Source organism: Herpailurus yagouaroundi, unplaced genomic scaffold (genome assembly GCF_014898765.1).
Source record: "Herpailurus yagouaroundi ecotype Mexico unplaced genomic scaffold, PumYag 166, whole genome shotgun sequence".
Classification (NCBI taxonomy): Eukaryota; Metazoa; Chordata; class Mammalia; order Carnivora; family Felidae; genus Herpailurus; species Herpailurus yagouaroundi.
In genome coordinates, this window is record NW_024412407.1 from 2,212,612 (window position 1) to 2,229,590 (window position 16,979).

General features: G+C 51.9%; 3 protein-coding genes across 4 annotated transcripts in view; 2 read left to right on the forward strand and 1 right to left on the reverse strand.

Moving 5' to 3' along the window:
- Window positions 1-5,620, forward strand: part of ITGB7 (integrin subunit beta 7) — a 14,801-nt gene extending 9,181 nt beyond the window's left edge. The window contains 11 exon segments of the mRNA XM_040487991.1: window positions 93-334; window positions 726-884; window positions 1,198-1,293; window positions 1,457-1,546; window positions 2,543-2,689; window positions 2,995-3,188; window positions 3,547-3,770; window positions 4,011-4,230; window positions 4,371-4,579; window positions 4,908-5,065; window positions 5,334-5,620. Of these exon segments, the coding sequence (XP_040343925.1) occupies window positions 93-334; window positions 726-884; window positions 1,198-1,293; window positions 1,457-1,546; window positions 2,543-2,689; window positions 2,995-3,188; window positions 3,547-3,770; window positions 4,011-4,230; window positions 4,371-4,579; window positions 4,908-5,065; window positions 5,334-5,414 (1,820 nt within the window). The 3' untranslated portion in view covers window positions 5,415-5,620.
- A 435-nt stretch (window positions 5,621-6,055) lies between these two features.
- Window positions 6,056-15,880, reverse strand: ZNF740 (zinc finger protein 740). Of its 2 annotated transcripts, XM_040487998.1 has the most exons (7): window positions 15,769-15,880; window positions 14,566-14,878; window positions 11,798-11,947; window positions 11,361-11,450; window positions 10,789-10,912; window positions 10,366-10,484; window positions 6,058-9,396 (listed from the first exon to the last, which is right to left on the reverse strand). In XM_040487998.1, exons 2-7 carry the CDS (start codon window positions 14,572-14,574, stop codon window positions 9,307-9,309), a joined length of 582 nt encoding a protein of 193 aa, XP_040343932.1. In that variant the 5' UTR covers window positions 14,575-14,878; window positions 15,769-15,880; the 3' UTR covers window positions 6,058-9,306. The 2 variants fall into 2 exon arrangements, with proteins under 2 accessions (XP_040343933.1, XP_040343932.1); XM_040487999.1 differs by lacking the exons at window positions 14,566-14,878; window positions 15,769-15,880 and adding an exon at window positions 14,366-14,559 and having other exon boundaries at window positions 6,056-9,396.
- LOC121038998 (translation initiation factor IF-2-like) lies at window positions 14,757-16,650 on the forward strand. Its single transcript, XM_040489015.1, has 3 exons — window positions 14,757-14,802; window positions 15,279-15,507; window positions 15,776-16,650. The coding sequence occupies exons 1-3, from the start codon at window positions 14,757-14,759 to the stop codon at window positions 16,218-16,220; spliced, it is 720 nt and encodes a 239-aa protein (XP_040344949.1). The 3' UTR covers window positions 16,221-16,650.
- The last annotated feature ends 329 nt before the right edge of the window (window positions 16,651-16,979 follow it).

Sequence of the window (16,979 nt, forward strand, 5' to 3'; positions counted from 1 at the left end):
CGTTGTCCCCGCCCCCTCCCCTTCCCCCCCCCGGGGGGGGGCGCCATATGTTGGGACCAGCCCCTATGGTCCCCCCCCCCCCCCCCCCCCAGGCTTTGGCTCCTTCGTGGACAAAACGGTGCTGCCCTTTGTGAGCACAGTGCCCTCCAAACTTATCCACCCCTGCCCTACCCGGCTGGAGCGCTGCCAGCCTCCCTTCAGCTTTCGCCACGTGCTGTCCCTGACCTCGGATGCTAAGGCCTTCGAGCGGGAGGTGGGACGCCAGAGAGTGTCTGGCAACCTGGACTCGCCTGAAGGTGGCTTTGATGCCATTCTGCAGGCTGCGCTCTGCCAGGTGAGGAGGCGGGGAAGGGATCTGAGTCTGAAGAACCCTTTGGGGCCAAGACTGCCACCTAGGGTCGTGCGGTGCCTGGTTCTGGGGGTGCCCTTTGTACCATAGTCACTGGAGTTTGCATATTTATTTTAATAATTTCCTGGTGGATTGGAGTAAAATATCTTGAGGAAGAGGCATGTTTTTCTAATTCACAAGAAGGCCTCCGCTAGCAGCAGCCCTGTCTGGGGGATTGGGGGGAAGCAGGGAGCTGGAGATGGGGAGGGGGGATGGCGGAGCGGGGGGGCTGGGTATGGAGATAGACAAAGTGACTCAGAATGAGGCTGGCAAATCCTTGGCTCATGGAGCCCAGGTGCACAGCCTACTTCCACCCCCACCCCCACCCCGATTCCAGGAGCAGATTGGCTGGAGAAATGTGTCCCGACTGCTGGTGTTCACTTCAGATGACACATTCCACACAGCTGGGGATGGGAAGTTGGGTGGCATTTTCATGCCCAGCGACGGGCACTGCCACTTGGACAGTAATGGCCTCTATAGTCGAAGCCCAGAGTTTGTGAGTCCCCACCCTTGCTCCACTCCTCCCCATCCGAGCCACACCTCCTCTACTCCCAGACCCCCCTCTCCCCAGCCTCGTTGTCCTTACCAGTGACCACCCTACCATCTTTCCCACCAGCTCCTCGCTCCATGTGCCCCCACTGCTCAGACAGAACCCTGTGCCACCCCACTCCCTAGCCCCTTCTGCCTTCCCGAGCCTCCAGGGTTCCTCTAGCTGGTGGAGCCCTGGTTCCTGGATTTCCTGGGCTGAGGGCACCTTGGATGTTATAGGGGAGACCTGTGGTGCTTACCTTTCCCCGCTCCCTGCCCAGGACTACCCCTCTGTGGGTCAGGTAGCCCAGGCCCTCTCTGCAGCAAACATCCAGCCCATCTTTGCCGTCACCAGTGCCACACTGCCTGTCTACCAGGTGAGAGCTGGCTGAGTGCCAGACCTTCCCACTTCAAGCCTTTCTCAACTTCCTCAAAGACCCCATTCTCCACCCCACCCCCATATGCCCTCCTTCCAGACCCGCAGAAGCCCATTTCCCTAGAGCTGTGACCCACCATTTCCCTGGGCTCCTCTTAACTCAGGAGCTGAGTAAGCTGATTCCTAAGTCCGCAGTTGGGGAGTTGAGTGAGGACTCCAGCAACGTGGTACAGCTCATCATGGACGCCTATAATGTGAGGGGCTGGGACCGGGGGAGCATGGAGAGGGCGGGCACTGGGAAGGGGCCTCAGGTGGGGGGCAGCAGAATTATCAGGGACTGATCACTTTTAGCAACTACCTACGGTTTGCCTGTGGCTGTCATTCCTAGTTCATCTGCTCAATCTTACATTCTCAAATCTGAAGCGTCTGGTTTGGGCCGAGCACGGAGCCCTGCACTGGGCAAGGAAGGGAAGGAACACTCACTGAGCTTGTCTTTCATGCCAACCACTGTCTTAAGTGCACATACTGTTTGCCGTCTCATTTAACTCTGCTAAACCCCTGGTTGCTATTATCATCCCTATTTCATAGGTGGGGATACAGACACAGGTCCCTGAATGACTTGCCCGAGGTCACATAGTTAATGGACGGAAGGGCTGGCATTCGTGCCCCAGTCAATCTGTACCAAAGGAATGTGACATCTAGAGCCTACTTTCACTAAGCTTACAAATAATCCAGAGATATTCTTCACAGGAACCATAGAGTTTTACATGTAGAGGGAACCACAAAGATTCTTAAGTGCTTCTTGGGTTTAGGTCCTATCTCTAACCATGCTCTAGGCTTCTTAGGACAGGGACCACCATGTCCTAAACCCATGGTGAGAAAATTTGAGACGGTACCAAATTTCCCAGGGCAAACTCGATTTAAAGACTCTGCCTTTTATGCACACAGGTTATGTGTCATCATTTGGGGTTTGAGAAGCAGCCACTGCACATTGACAGCCCCCCCCCCCCCACAGTGGGGCCTTTGCTGCAGCCACACTGAAATGCTAACCGAGAGGCCTCTAGCTCCTGTGTGATGTACCCAAAGTTCTCACAGTGCCCTTCCTGCAGAAATACCTCTTGACTGGGCAGAATGCAAGGGGTCCCCAAGGCAGGCTGGGGCAGGTCATGGCAGAATCTGGAAAGGCTGGAGAGGACACGAGGTGGGGTTTGGAGTCCTGCCTTCACGTGGTTACTTGCTCTCTTCCACAGAGCCTATCATCCACTGTGACCCTCGAACACTCTCCACTCCCTCCTGGGGTCCACATCTCTTATGAATCTCAGTGTGGGGGTCCTGAGGAGAGGGAGCGTGAGGCTGGGGACCGGGGCCAGTGCAACGAGGTCCGAATCAACCAGACGGTAAGAGCCAGCCGAGATAGGCAGAAGGAAGGAAGCGGGGGTGGGGGGTGGGAATATGAAGCAGGCAGGAAAAGATGGGGGGCAGACACAGAACAATGCAAAAGCGTGGGGTAGTTCTCCATCCATCCTTTCTAAAAGGCTTTAATGAGCAGCTTCCTCCAGCAGGTTTCTACGAGATGCGTGTTAGCATGGGCTTATCCCTTAATTTCCTAAGGAATAGGTTTCTGGATGATCAATGGGTTTGGTGTGGTGTGCACGTGTGGGTGCAGGATCTCAAGGCTGATTTCTGCCCGCACTATCCTTAGGTGAATTTTTTGGTTACTATCCAAGCTACTCACTGCCTCTCAGAGCCCCATCTTCTGAGGCTCCGAGCCCTTGGCTTCTCAGAGGAGCTGACCATGGAGTTGCACACACTGTGTGACTGTAACTGCGGTGACACCCAGCCCCGGGCTCCCCACTGCAGTGATGGCCAGGGGCTGCTGCAATGTGGGGTGTGCAGGTGAGGATTCCTGCTTCCTTTCACCCATGTGACTGTCCACACATGACCAGCCCCGGTATCCCTCCTCTGCCTTCTGTCCTCCCACTGGCCATCTCCAGACCTCTTTTGCCAGACGTCCCAAGACTCCATCCTGATTTTCATGTGCAGCTTCCCAGATGTGCCAAGACCCTCCCCTCCCCCCGAACTCCCTCTGCTCTCTTGCTCCTTGGTGCTCAACTATACACCGGCATCCGTTCAGCCACTCATCTCTCTCCAGTTCTTTTGAGAGCTTAGGGAGGATCCTGGGAAAGGTAGGTCAAGGGATGGTCAAACTCTCTGACCCATCTTTCCCTCCTCTGGCTCTGCCTTCCCCTCCCAGATGTAACTCTGGCCGTCTGGGTCGACTCTGTGAATGCTCTGAGGCTGAACTGTCCTCCCCAGATCTGGAATCTGGGTGCCGGGCCCCCAACGGGACAGGGCCCTTGTGCAGCGGGAAGGGACGGTGTCAGTGTGGACGCTGCAGCTGCAGTGGACAGAGCTCCGGGCCCCTGTGCGAGTGTGATGATGCCAGCTGTGAACGACACGAGGGCATCCTCTGTGGAGGTACCTGCAGACTTTGGGGGAAGGGTGGGGTCAGAGTGGCTCCCAGGATATTTCGGCTCTGGGAACATCATGGCACTAAGGGCAAGTATCAGACTTTGGTGTAGGAGTTGCAGCTATCTGGCACACTTGAGAGGGAATTGGACGCACAGAACACTTCAGCTCTAGGCATCCCGTGGTGGCATGTGATGTCCTTTGTGTGTGAGGAGTATGGCTGTCACCCTGAGCGTGATTCTGTCCCAGGCTTTGGCCGCTGCCTTTGTGGAACGTGTCACTGTCATGCCAATCGCACGGGCAGAGCGTGTGAGTGCAGTGGGGACACGGACAGCTGTGTCAGTCCTGAGGGAGTGCTCTGCAGTGGGCATGGACGCTGCACGTGCAACCGCTGCCAGTGCCTGGATGGCTACTACGGTGCCCTGTGTGAGCAGTGCCCAGGCTGCAAGACGTCATGCGAGAGACACAGGTGAGGCCTCCTGTTTTGCAACTTGGGAACAGGGGCACGGCGGGGGTCGCTGAGCCACTCCCACCTGCCCACCTCTTTCTGCCGTGTGGTGTGGGGAGCACAGCTGCCCAGCTGGTAACTTCTTGGTGTCCACTGGACAGGGACTGTGCAGAGTGTGGGGCCTTTGGGACCGGTCCCCTGGCTACCAATTGCAGTATCGCTTGTGCTGATGCCAACGTGACCCTGGTTTTGGACCCTATCCCGGATGATGGCTGGTGCAAAGAGAGGACCTTGGACAACCAGCTGTTCTTCTTCCTGGTGGAGGAGGAAGCCAGAGGCAGGGTCATACTGAGAGTGAGAGCCCAAGAAAGTAAGCGGGCAGAGATGCTTCGGACGTGCCAGAGGGAGCCCCGGAAGTTTGATGGGTGGGGCTTCAGAACTCTGGGCTTGGGCAGGTGAAGATAATGGGAAACCAGGTAGGGTTTGAAGCAGAGCAGTGAGTCCAGGCAAAAGCAGAGGTGATGGACCAAGTGGACAAAGCTAAGGCCCTGGGCACCACAGAGATAACCTCGGACCCTGCTGGGTTCCCTTTGTTTTCAATGACAAGCAGGGCTAGGGAAGCTGGACACATTGTGGGCAACCGTTGATCAACCCCTATGCCCCAGCCCCCAGAAGTCTGTGTTGTTTCTTCCCCACAGGAGTAAATCACACCCTGGCCATCGTGCTGGGCTGCGTGGGGGGCATCGTGGCAGTGGGACTGGGGCTGGTCCTGGCTTACCGGCTTTCTGTGGAAATCTATGATCGCCAAGAATATAACCGCTTTGAGAAGGAGCGGCAGCAGCTCAACTGGAAGCAGGTAGGGAGACTGTGTCCTACCCCACTGGGTTGGGTTTTGCTCGCTTTCCCTGGTTAAGACCTCTGGTCTCTGCTTCCCTGCCCCACCCCCAACCTGGACTCCTCCGACCTAGGTCATCCCCTTCACTTTGGTCTGTGCGTCCTCTGCCCCACCCCTCTGCTAACTTCCATCAGCTCTGGGGGTGCTGCTCAAGTTCCAGGCCGGCCTCTTAGGACTAGGTAAAGGAGCAGTCGGGAGGTTTTTCCTCATTTCCCATCTTCTTCCTCAGGACAGCAATCCTCTCTACAGAAGTGCCATCACGACCACGGTCAATCCCCGCTTTCAGGAGGCAAGGAGTCCCTTTCTCTGAAGGGGGAAGAGGCACACTCATCCCAGGACTCTTCTTTTTCTCAACAGCCCGGTAGGGCACTGCTGAGGAATGGTCACCACCTACTTCCTTCTCAGAGTGACAGTCGAGGGCGGCCTCCCACTGCAACCTTGCTTCCCTACCTCACAAGGAGTGTGGGCTTAGTTCCCCCGCTCCCTGTATACAATAAAGAGTCTGACCTCAGAGCACAGCTGTCATCTTGCTTCACTCAAGGCCAAAGCAGGCTGTGGAGCCTGGGCCTCGGGAAAACTTGCTCATTCCTCCTCCTGCCACCTGAGGGTGGGGAGAGGTCCTCTAACCTGGTGTGCAGGAGGTTCAGTATGTGGCTGCCTGGGAAGTGGCTGGTCAGGGTGGGCTAGTGAATCCTCCGGTCATGCATTTGCAGGAGGACTACAGAACCACACTTGGAGAAACACAGCTGGTACTTGACCTTATTTCGTTCTGCTGTGCATGTTTTTTCTCTTATTCAGAAGTGATACCCTGTTTTCACTTCTACTTGTTGCTCCTGTGGAGTTTTACATGGTGGTTTCTCGGATGCAGGACATCTGGGGTGGTTATATTTGGGGGAAAAAAGGATAACCACTTTGGCCCCAAAGAAAAGGTTTCCCAAAAAAGAGATAGTATGTAGAAAAGCCCCATTTTCTTTTTATTTAAATATCCTAAATATATCACGAAGGAACATACACTGCACTTTAATGGTAAAAAGATACAAGTTTATAACATCTTATAAAAACTACCATTTAAAAGTGATCTTGTTCATTTGATATTCCCCTCCCCCAATAGCAAAATAAGTATATTAAAAAAAAAAAAAAGGGCGGGGGGGGGGGAGGGGGGGAAGGTGGGAGGGAAAGAGGAAGAGTAGGAGGAATTGTTAAGATAAAAGCCCCAGGACTGCAGCAGAGGCAAAGAGCATCTGGGGAGAGGGTTAGAAGTTGTGGCGGGACCCCATGTCTCATTTAACCCTCCAATGTCAAGCCATGGGGCACAATCAGTAGCTAAGTGATGAAAGGCTGTAGGGGGGTGGACGGAGAAGAGATGGGTACAGGGCAGGGCTAGTAGGGCCTGGTACAATGGCCCACCTGGAACGGGTGCTACTCTCTTTCCCAGGTCCCCAAATTCCATGTCCTGGTCTCTGAGAGCCTGCCCTATCTCCCTTTCCCTTCACTCCACACACACCTGAGGCATCTGTCCAGTGCTAGGCCCCACCAGCTAAGGAGGGCTGGGGTGTTGGGCCCAGGAGCCTCTGCAAGCGCTCTTAGGCTGTGGTTTCCCTGGGGTGTAAGTGGGGCTCCTGGACCCTCTGGAGGGGGGGCTGAATCACTCCTTTTCACCTCTTTGCTCCTCTCTCCTCACACATCACTGGCCCCAGATCCTCAACACCTGGACAACTGAACGAACCACCTGCTCCTGAGTTTCCCCCACACCCAATCCTTGGCAGGGGTGCTTCTGGTATGGTTCTTCACACATCTGCTCATACATTCCCTCTCTCCCACCCACCCAGGCAAAAGGCTGAGGCTGTGGGGGGCCAGGGCACATTCTGACCTAAGCACACGTCCATACACGTAGGCGCATAGGTCACTCCTGGGACTCTAGCCACCCACACCCCAACTCTACACAGATTAGCTCCAAGTGACAGTGAACAAAGCCTCCTATTTTCAAAAGTGCTCATGGGGACAACTGTTTTCTGAATGTAGCCTCCTTCTGAGAATACACTGCCAGATGTGAATGATCAACTCTGGCCCCAGCAGAGCCCTCTAACAGGAAAGGGGCTCACTCACACACAGGAAGATACCCTGCTTGCAGGGACAACAGGGCAGCTCCAAGGACGGAGGTCTAGGTTCTGGACCCTATCAAATGGAAGTGCCGGCATAAAGCTAGAAGAGCACAGGTGGCAAACACATTCCCTAGTGTCTCTCCCAAAGGATCTCAGGTGCCATCAGGGAAAATCTGAAAGGTGCCACACCTTTCTTTTTCCCTGGAATCCTCACATTTCAGAGGTATGGACGCCCCCCTCCCTCCCCCCCCCCCCGCCCCAATCTCCTCCTGATTAGGTAACAGCTAGGAATTTTCTGCTGCTGTTCCCTACATTTTGGAGGAAATGAAATCACACTTCCCGGAGTTGCCATCTCAGATCCCCACTGACACCTTGGTCAGGTTCACCAAGCATCCAGGATTACGCCATGATTACTCCCCCAATAGGTCAGGGCAGGCCACAGTGGGGGTCAATCAACCCCCTGAACCTTCCATAGCAGGAAGAGGGTTTCTTATTTCACTTTAGAAAATTCATGTTCACAAGCTCTGGCTTGGGTTAAACACCCTAACCAGCCTGTTAAAACAATCTAAAAAACTCCCTCCAAAACAAAGACCTTCAGTCCCCTAAACTGAGTTCCTCAGCTCTTGCTGGGACCCCAAGCACCCTTCATGGTGGTGGTGGTGGGGGCTGCTTTATGCTCATCCTCCCCTGAGTTGAGGGCCAGAAAAGGGTTTGGCTCAATAATATGCCATCTCCAAGCATACAAACACAAGCACACATGTGAATGAACACACTCATGCACACGTGCGCGCGCACACACACATACACCCCTGATCACTTTTTTGGGGGCAGATAAGGTGGTGGTGTTGGGGCAGAGAGGAGCAAAGAATACAGTTAACAATAAAACCCACAAAAGGTTTCCTCCTCAGTCCTTTCTCTGCAGCACCTCCCTCCCCTGCATTCTTTGTCGGGTAGGGATGGCCATTAAGAAGGAAGCCAAGATCTTGTTCTTTGGGACCAAAAGCCACACCCCTATCTCCTTTACCTGAATACAGTGATAGGACTGGGCAGGGAAAGCAGCTCACACTGCTCAACAGTCATGTTAGGGGACACCAAACTCCTTTGTTTCTTGAACAGTTGTTGCCCAACTTGGGACTAGTCTCGGGTTGTTCCTAAGAGGGCACAAGGAGAGAGAGCCCACTTTGATATCCATGACTACCTGCTCGACACCTTTGTCTGGCTCAGGAGTCAATGGCAGCGAGGTAGCCACAAACTATGTCCAAGATCGAGTGCCCAAAAGGGGCACGAAAGGGCTTCATGGGCCACTCTCACCCAAGTTTCCTCCAAAAGGCACTTGAGCTGACCCCATTAGGTACCAGTGTGGCCTGGGCCATTACATCAGCCCTGGGCACAATTCTTGCTCTTTCCCGAAGGAAATCAGAGGTACCTGTCCACTCCAGTTGGACCCAGCCCTCGTCTGCTCCTCCCACCATTCTTCCTTCTGTCCCTACAGTGTATAAGGAGGCCAAAGTAAGCTCAGCTGCCATCCCTGATCCTACTCTCCTTCAAACAGGAGGTGAGATGCAGGGCTGCGGAACACTGAGGATCAACTGCAACTAAAAACTCAGTTTTGGGGAGGGCTGGACCAGCCATAGTCCCTGCTTTGACCAGGGCTCTATGCCTCCATATTACCTTTATCCACAGTGTACCTGCTAAAATTGCTTTTGAATAAACAAAAACAAGAATAGAACAAACAAACAAATCCCTCTCCCCAATCCTTTCCATTTCAGCTGCCAGCTGGAGTCCAAGGTTGTGGGAGCCACACCAGTCTTGGTCCTGTACCTTGAGTCCCCACCTATAACCTCAGCCAAGGGTCCAGGGACTAGCTTCCCTACCCAGGAATGCTGTAGGAACTTCCCCGAGATACTCATAGTCTCAGATTATTTACAGAGCTGAGGCTCTGAGGCTGCTGTCCCCTGATGCACTCTTCTGGTCTCCTGGGTCCACTCCTCCAGGAGGGGGACAGGTACAGACGGGGTGGTGGTGGGACCATCAGACCAGAGGGGGTGCGCTCTTCGGTAAATTCTTCTGATCACTCCCACCACCCAGGGCCCCTTGCGCCTATAGAGAAAACTGCCCGTCGGAAGTCTTGGACTGGCACCCTTGGCACATCCGTTTGTGTCTGAGTAATCGATCTGTCCGAGAAAAACACTGAGAAGAAAGGAAGGATTAAGTGCTTGAGAGGAGAAACTCAGCTACCTGTTGGCTCGTTGTCTTCCCCACACGGGAGGCACAGGTCCCATTCCATATGCCCTCAGCATGTACACAGAAGGCAGGAGCATGCAGTGGTTAAGAACACAAGCTCTGAAGTCCGAATCCTGGCTCTACCAATTAGTAGCTGTGCAACCTTGGACATGGTATCTAACAGTACTTAATTGGTACATTCATCTGCAATGAGACTAAAAGTACCTACTCACAGAATGGCTGCTTTATTCATCCAATATTTATTGAATGTCTGTCTCAAGGCAGGTACAGTTCTTGGGGCTGAGGATAGAGTGGAGAACCAGAGGGGCAAATTCTCTGCCTCATGGAGTTTTTATTCTAGTATTTTGAGATTCAGTTTAAGAGGGTGGAGCAAAGCAACCAGGAAATGTTAGCTGTTATCATTTCTCATGTTTTGTTCTTGTCTTGTTTTGGTCCAAGCTCTTACATTCTCATCAGATCATATATGACCCCGAGGGCAGAGATTGTATTTCTCCTTCCAGGAGCACCAGCTCCAAAGTTGGACTGAATCTTGGCTCTACCCTTGATCTGCTATATCCTTAGGAAACTTAACCTCTTTAAATCTCAATTTCCCCACATGTGACATGACGGGAACACAGCTAGTTTATGGAGTTAACATGAAGATTAAATAAAATAATCTATGTCAAATATGCTCTCACAGTGCCTGGCACAAAATAAGTCCTCAAGAAATGCTGCTATTGTTATTACAATTATTCTTATGGCCCCTCCCTACAATCAGCAGTAAGGCCAGAGAGATACACCTCCCACTGAGGTACTAACTCTATCATGGCCAGGAATACTAGATGGTCCCTTGTTGGGCAGGGGATGGGAACTGGCCCTGGTTCTTGGTGAAGGCAAAATCCACGTGTGGGGTGGATGGATGACATGTGAGCTTACCTGATGACACCGTTCACACTGGTAGGGCTTTTCGCCACTGTGCACACGCTTGTGACGCTCCAGGTGGTATTTCTGGATGAAGCGCATATCACATATATCACACTCAAATGGCTTCTCACCTGGCCCAGGTGGAGAGAGAAATTAATATAAGGAGGTACACACGGCAGGGATTTCATTTCAGGTATTTTTCCAGAAATTTTAAATTTCAGCAATGTGCAGACACCTAATGGGAAAGGTCCTCAAAGCTGCTGTTCTCAGTGACACCAGATTGTAACAGAGCCATGTGATTTCTCTAGCTCACTCACTCACCTTCCTCCTCTATTTCTAATACCCAGCCTTTAAAACAAACCCAACAAGAGCTATACACACACACAATACAAACCATAGACTATTCTCCTCTGAAAATACGAGCAAAAGACTTACCAGTATGAATTAGGATGTGCCTCTTGAGGTGGTAACTGCTCCTAAAGGCTCCAAAGCAGTGTTCACAAATAAAATTTTTGGGAATCTTTACTTGAAAAGAACCATTTTGTTCCACTACCACCACCTGGGGGCAACAATCAGGCATGTCATAAGGCTATCCCTCTGCCTCCTTTTTGCCTCCATTCTAATCTGGGTCAATTTCCAGTTGCCAGACAAAGTAATCTCTCTGATGTTGTCATCTCCCACACTGCTTACTAAGAGACCCTCTGAGGAAGAAGGTGGGTGTGGGTAAGCTGTCTGCCCCCATCAAACTCAACACTCTGAATGTCTACCTGCCTCTTTGGCACAGGATCCCATGCTTCCCTGATCCTCCTTCCCTCACGAAGGATGTTCCAGAGAGGGCAGACATCAAATACCAAAGTGACCTATGGATGAAATCTGAGTGACACACTCACTGGCTATTAAGTGACCAAAATATCTAGGGAAAGTTTCAGGTTGAACCACAAAGGGAAGAAGAGGAGGATTACCCCATTACAAAACAGTACCAACTTGGGGATTACCCCATTACCTGCCTTTTTAACAGTCTTCTTTGAATGAGAGGCCTCAGCCAAGCTGTCATCATCTTTGCGACTACGGGACTTATCGCTGTCTTTTCGGTGGCCCTTTGAAAACAAATCAAATCTAAACTCACAGTCTATCTTAGAACACAAGACAGGAAAACAAACTTGTCTGCTTTCAGACAAGTTATAAATGAGAATAACCACCTGCCCCAAAGGTTTAGAGAACGTACCCATCCATTTCCTCTCAAGTACTATGGTGTTAAGGGTTGTAGGTATAGAAAAGACCTTCCTTAGCTCTCTAAAATACCCATATTCATTCATTCCCCAGCTGGATCCTTTTTTCCCCAGTTCCCTAAACAGAAGCACCGAGGAATCAAAACTCGACATCTCCTGGCAGAGAGCTTGGGCCACCCAATCCCCAGGTGCCACAACGGACTCAAATGCTGTACCTGACTCGAGCACCTCAGCACATCAGGGCTACCTGCCCGTTCTCCATTCTCGGCCTGCTTGCTGGCAATCTGGCTCAGCATCATCTTCTTGCTGGCTGCAGTGGGAACCAAACTCACACCTGCTAGGCCTTCACAAGCCAGGAGACTTGCCTAAGTTGAAAGGAGATGAGGTGTCAGGTCACCTGGCAGGGCAGGGCAAAAACACGCTGCCATCTTCTATAGAACTACCTTTTCCACCCAGCCACAAACAAAGTGCTTCTCTAGGGAGTGTCCCTCTTACTGCGAAACTCTGCTTCCTTCAAGAGTCCTCCCTAACTCACCTCACCAGGAACAAGTTACTTATTTTGTCATTCATCAGCATTTAGGTATACATCAAGTGAATAACCAAGTATTATCAACACTTTTGGCATTAATAGAGTGCTAGGTATAGCGTGTGGTGTGTCTGCGTGTTACTAGGTTTTCTAGGCCTTGTGAATGGGCATGAGTGTCTGCCCTGCTGACTCACTGAAAGGGGAGATTTCTAGCAGACCTTGCCTCCTTCCTCTCTCAACAGCAGCTTCAGAGCCCACTTATGACTGGCAGACCTCACTGGTGCCACATATATATTCTATCAGGTTCTACAAACATGTTTATCAGTAAAATTAGGTCATTTCTCCCTTTGGATTTTAAACTCCCTATGTGCCATCAATTGTAAGAGATATAAAAATTAAATCACTTGGAAGGATTTTAGGATTGAATTATCACTTTCTCTTGACTCCCACAGTCATTTATCTGTGTGCATATCCATATATTTTCACATCCTCTGTTCTACATACACTTTAGACAATACTTAAACAAAGGATGATTAAGAAAATTTCCTTTTTATGGCTACCTTCTTCCAACTGACTTAGTCTAGCCAGCACTAGAGAATTTACTCTTTTTACTGAAGAAATACCTTTTTTGGGGGGGGGGTGGTGAGGGGGAAGAAACACTTCAAAAAAATAGTTGGTCAGCAAACTTCCACAAGTGACTTATTACAAAAATTCCTCTTAGAAATTCCTTTTAGGGGCACCTGGGTGGTTCAGTTGGTTGAGCATCCGACTTCAGCTCGGGTCATGATCTCACCAGTCCCAAGTTCGAGCCTCATATCAGGCTCTGTGCTGATAGTTCAGAGCCTGGAGCCTATTTTGGATTCTGTGTCTCCTTCTCTCCCTCTGCCCCTCCCCAGCTTGTGCTCTTTCTCTCTCTCCAAAATAAACATTAAAAAAAGAAAGAAAGAAATTCCTTTTAGTATATCCTAGGATCCCTTCTCTCTCCTTCAAGGGCTTTGGATAGAAAAGTTTACAGGTGAAAAGCTTAGCTCTGCCATTTACACTGTACAATCTTGGGCAAATTACTCTACCTCTTTGGGCCTCAGTTTCCTTAAATGCAAAATGTTTATGAGAGTATCTACTCTCACATGGTTGATGGGAATGAAACTAAGGTATAAATGTCTATCAGGGCCCAGTTAGTGATTAGTGAAAGGCAGTGTTCTCAGAACAAGAGTGAACATGATGCTGTGAAGTGGGTTGCAAACAAAGAAAGAAGAAACTGAAGGGCTCCTAATCTGCATGGAAAGGAGGAAGCTATGCATGCAGCTGGAAGGAAGCCAATTATACTGTAATCAGGCTGCCATCCTGGTGAGACTGGTAGGGGAGGGTCCCTGGAAGAAAGCTGGGAGCAGCTCTGGGGGTGCCTGCACATGGCTTTGCTATCCAGACTTACAACAACCTATTACATCATCCTGTCTCTCCAATCCATCCTGTACCCTCACAGTGACAATTACTTTCTAAATACACTGACCTGACATCACTCTGCTACTTAACATTCTTCAGAGAGTTCCCATTCTTTACAGAATAAAGTCTAATTCCTTAGCAAGGCATAAAAAGCCCTGGGATTATACTCTTACTTCTCTAGGAAACAACTCCCTCACCCTAACTTTTCACTCTAGCATTACCTATCCTATCCCCCTCACCCATTTGAATCTTTTCTTCCTTAACCAGCAAACCCTGTAGTACTCCTAACCTCATCGCATTCTCCCATGCCTCTAGGCCTCTGCCCATTCAGTTCTCCTTATCTGACTGCCCTGTTCTGCTTGTCTACCTAGGAAAATCCTCTGTATCCTTCAAGCTCCATCCACTTTTTTCCATCCAGGCAGAGGTACCCTTCTCTCCTCTGCAGCGTACATACCTCTATTATTGCACGTTCCTTCAATCAACAGATTCATTGATTGCTAGCCAACCACCATGCAAGGTATTGTGAATATAAAGATAAATAATAGACTGTTTCTTCATTTCCCGCCCCCCGCCCCACCCCGACTAGCCTGGAAGCTTGCTGGGGACAGGGACAATCTTATTCATCTTTGTATCCCCAGCACAATGCCTTGCATGTAACAGGAGTTCAATTAATTCCTGTTGAAAAAAAAAAAACAAATGAAGCATTCACCAGACTGTTCACTCCCTCATGCCCCTCAGCACTTAATATACCAAGTGTAAGCTGAGTAGTTGTTTTGCAATGTCCCATCAGTGCCTGTGATGCAGAATAGCCTACCTCCTTCATTTGACTGGAAGCTCCCTGAAGGCAGGGGCTGTGGCCTGTCTCCTTTCCTTCCTCTAGATCTCCCCCTGGTGCTTAATACAGAGCTTGGCTCACTGGGTTGGTCAATATGTTGACTAGGCCAGCATTCAAGAGTGAAACTGCAAACACGCTTCCCAGTGATCTTGAAGGAGGAGGATTCTATAGCTTTTTACCTGAGCCATGCTGATTTCTCACTTATGCAACCCAAAAGTTCAGGAGTTTCTCAATCCACCTTTCCTAAGACACTGTTGTTTGAAGAACTGTCACCAAATCACTGTAACAACTCCTTCATGTCCCTTCAGTCCTGCTGCCATATTGAATTGCCTTTGTCTTCAGACAGAGCTTAGTGTCCTCCAAGGGGAAGATGGATGTTCCAAGAATCCCTGGACTCTGCCTGGATCCTGCCTATGGTCTGAAGAAAAAGCTTGCCAGTCTTGATTTTCCAACTGAATCCTCTCGTTGAAGTTCACGATCTGTTTCAGAAACCTGAAACCAGAAAGGAAATGGGGCTGTTAGGTGCAACATTCTCAGGCCATACGACCTGTGGTAGGTTGAACTTTTTTTTTTTTTTTTTTTTTTTTTTGCTGGGCGCTCTCCGTGAACCTCAGAAAGAGGACATTAGTCAAGCAGTTTTCTTTCTAGGTCAGGAGTAGAAACTGGTCTCCTGGGCAAAGAGGAGCTGCCAACAGGAGTAAAAGTAATTGGGGCCTCTCATAGAGGAGCCGCAACGGGCCAACTGCTTGGATTTGCCATCTTAGGAATAGAAGGGGGCGGAGGCCCCTCGGGGCTTTTGTGCCCAGTGGGCCGGCCCGCGAACCTCGCACTCTATTAAGGAGGCCAGAACTGGGGTAGAGGACAGCTCGAGGGCTATCGCTGGACGCTTGAGCGGCAGGCAGCAACCGGACTGGCAGTGCGCGCCGGGCCGGCCCACACGTGCGCGTTCTCCGATTCCGCCCGAAGGTACGGAAACTCGCTGCGGAGGTGGAAGGCAGGCAGGCGGACGGACGCCGGCGCTGCGCGTTCCCTCCCTCTTCCTCCTCCAGCCTGCCAGCCAGCCACCCAGCCGCAGCGCCCCACCGCAAGAAGCCGGAGGAGAGCGCCGAGGAGCGCGCGAGGTGCGTGCTCGCGCCCGCGTCCCCGCCAAGCAAGCCCCCTCCGCCGGGCCGGCGACGCGGCCGGACTGGGGGGCCGGGGGGGGGGGTGGGGGGGCGGTACGCGCGCGCGCGCGGCCCCTTCCCCTCTCCGGCCCCCTCCCTTCGCCACGCGCCCCTCCTCCCTTCCCCTCCCCCTTCCCGCGCGGCGCCCCACGGCCTGCGAGCTGCTGAGGCGCTGCCGCCGGCCCGGACGACGCTGCGCTCCCTGAGGCGTGCTTCTACCTGCCAGGCGCGGCCTCTCGCAGTCTCCCCCGCCGCGCGGCGCCTCCTCCAGGTCCCAGCGCACCGTGCCAACCCCGTGGCCGTCGCTGCCCTGCCGGGACCGAGGCAAGTTTACAAACACCAACCCGGGGCCCGTTTCCCCGGAAGTACTTCCCCCTCCCCCTCGTCCTCTTAGCCGAGCCGCAATATCCACTTCCGGGCTCGGAGCCTGGACCGGCGGGAGCAGCCAGAAAGGGGGTGAGGCTGAGGACGCTGGGAGGGGGGGGGGTGCAGCTGGTGAGTGGGCGGTGCCGGCGCGCGGAAGGACGGGAAGAGGGAAGACCGGCTGTAGGGCGCGTGCGCCATGGTACGGGCGCGCCTCGGCGGCCATCTTGGCTGAGGGCAGGGACGAAGACCGTGAAGTGACGTTTTCCGGGAGCTGTTTGATGGGTTCTGCTAGGTGGGCTGGTTAAGTAGGGCTCCTTGAAAAAGCGCCATCAGTCTCCCTTCTTCGCGGACGTTTTCCGTGTCGCTTCTCAGCCTGGAGCCCCAGAGAGAGCCTGAATAGTTTGTACCCAGCCTTTTCACGTAACTCGGCCGAGATCCTCTTTATCTGAGTTTCCTATCAGGCCCAGCTCCGAGGTCCTCTTATCTGAGTTTTCTATCAGGCCCAGCTCTGCAGATTTGGGGGGCGCCCAGTCAGCTGGGAGAAGAGTTAACTTTGCACGGGTCTGCCGTGTACACACACCGCGCACCCCGAGGCCAGTGTTGTTACCTTATACCGCTTATTCCTTCATTCCAGACTTTCCAGCTTCTGACATTAGTCTTCTCGTCTGGAGGAAGAAGCCATAGGACTCCCCTCAGTAGACTAGTTTCGTTAGAGACTTGGTGATGCAGGGTGGCCCCTGGGCCAGAGACTTGGTGATGCAGGGTGGCCCCTGGGCCCGGCATTAGGAAAATGGAAACTGGAGCCTGTCCTCAAAATCTCCCAACTTGAGCTATTCGGGAGAGGTCCCGCTAACGATGGACTATGTCAAGTGTACTTAATGGAAGGAAATGTCAATTCGATTTAGGTCCCAGCTTCTGCTGTAGGTGCCATCAGGTTGTGAGTTTAGAAGAATTAATTGAGATATCAAAAGAAAAAAAATTATGAAAGAAGAAAGGAATTCCCAACTATTTGTATAATACAGGTTTCATTTCCCTGAGCATTTCATGTTTTGAGCCATTGACCG

What these genes read in the sequence shown, in the direction of transcription:
- ZNF740 (XM_040487999.1), bottom strand. An exon ending in TGCTGAGGTGCTCGAGTCAG is followed by an intron (nt 11,451 to 11,797) that starts GTACAGCATTTG and finishes TTGTTTTCAAAG; the next exon opens with GGCCACCGAAAAGACAGCGA. An exon ending in GCACATCCTAATTCATACTG is followed by an intron (nt 10,485 to 10,788) that starts GTAAGTCTTTTG and finishes CACCTGGGCCAG; the next exon opens with GTGAGAAGCCATTTGAGTGT.
- LOC121038998 (XM_040489015.1), top strand. Translation starts at nt 14,757, where the DNA reads ATGGATGTTCCAAGAATCCCTGGACTCTGCCTGGATCCTGCCTATG. An exon ending in CTGCCTGGATCCTGCCTATG is followed by an intron (nt 14,803 to 15,278) that starts GTCTGAAGAAAA and finishes TGGACGCTTGAG; the next exon opens with CGGCAGGCAGCAACCGGACT. An exon ending in AGCGCCGAGGAGCGCGCGAG is followed by an intron (nt 15,508 to 15,775) that starts GTGCGTGCTCGC and finishes TCTACCTGCCAG; the next exon opens with GCGCGGCCTCTCGCAGTCTC.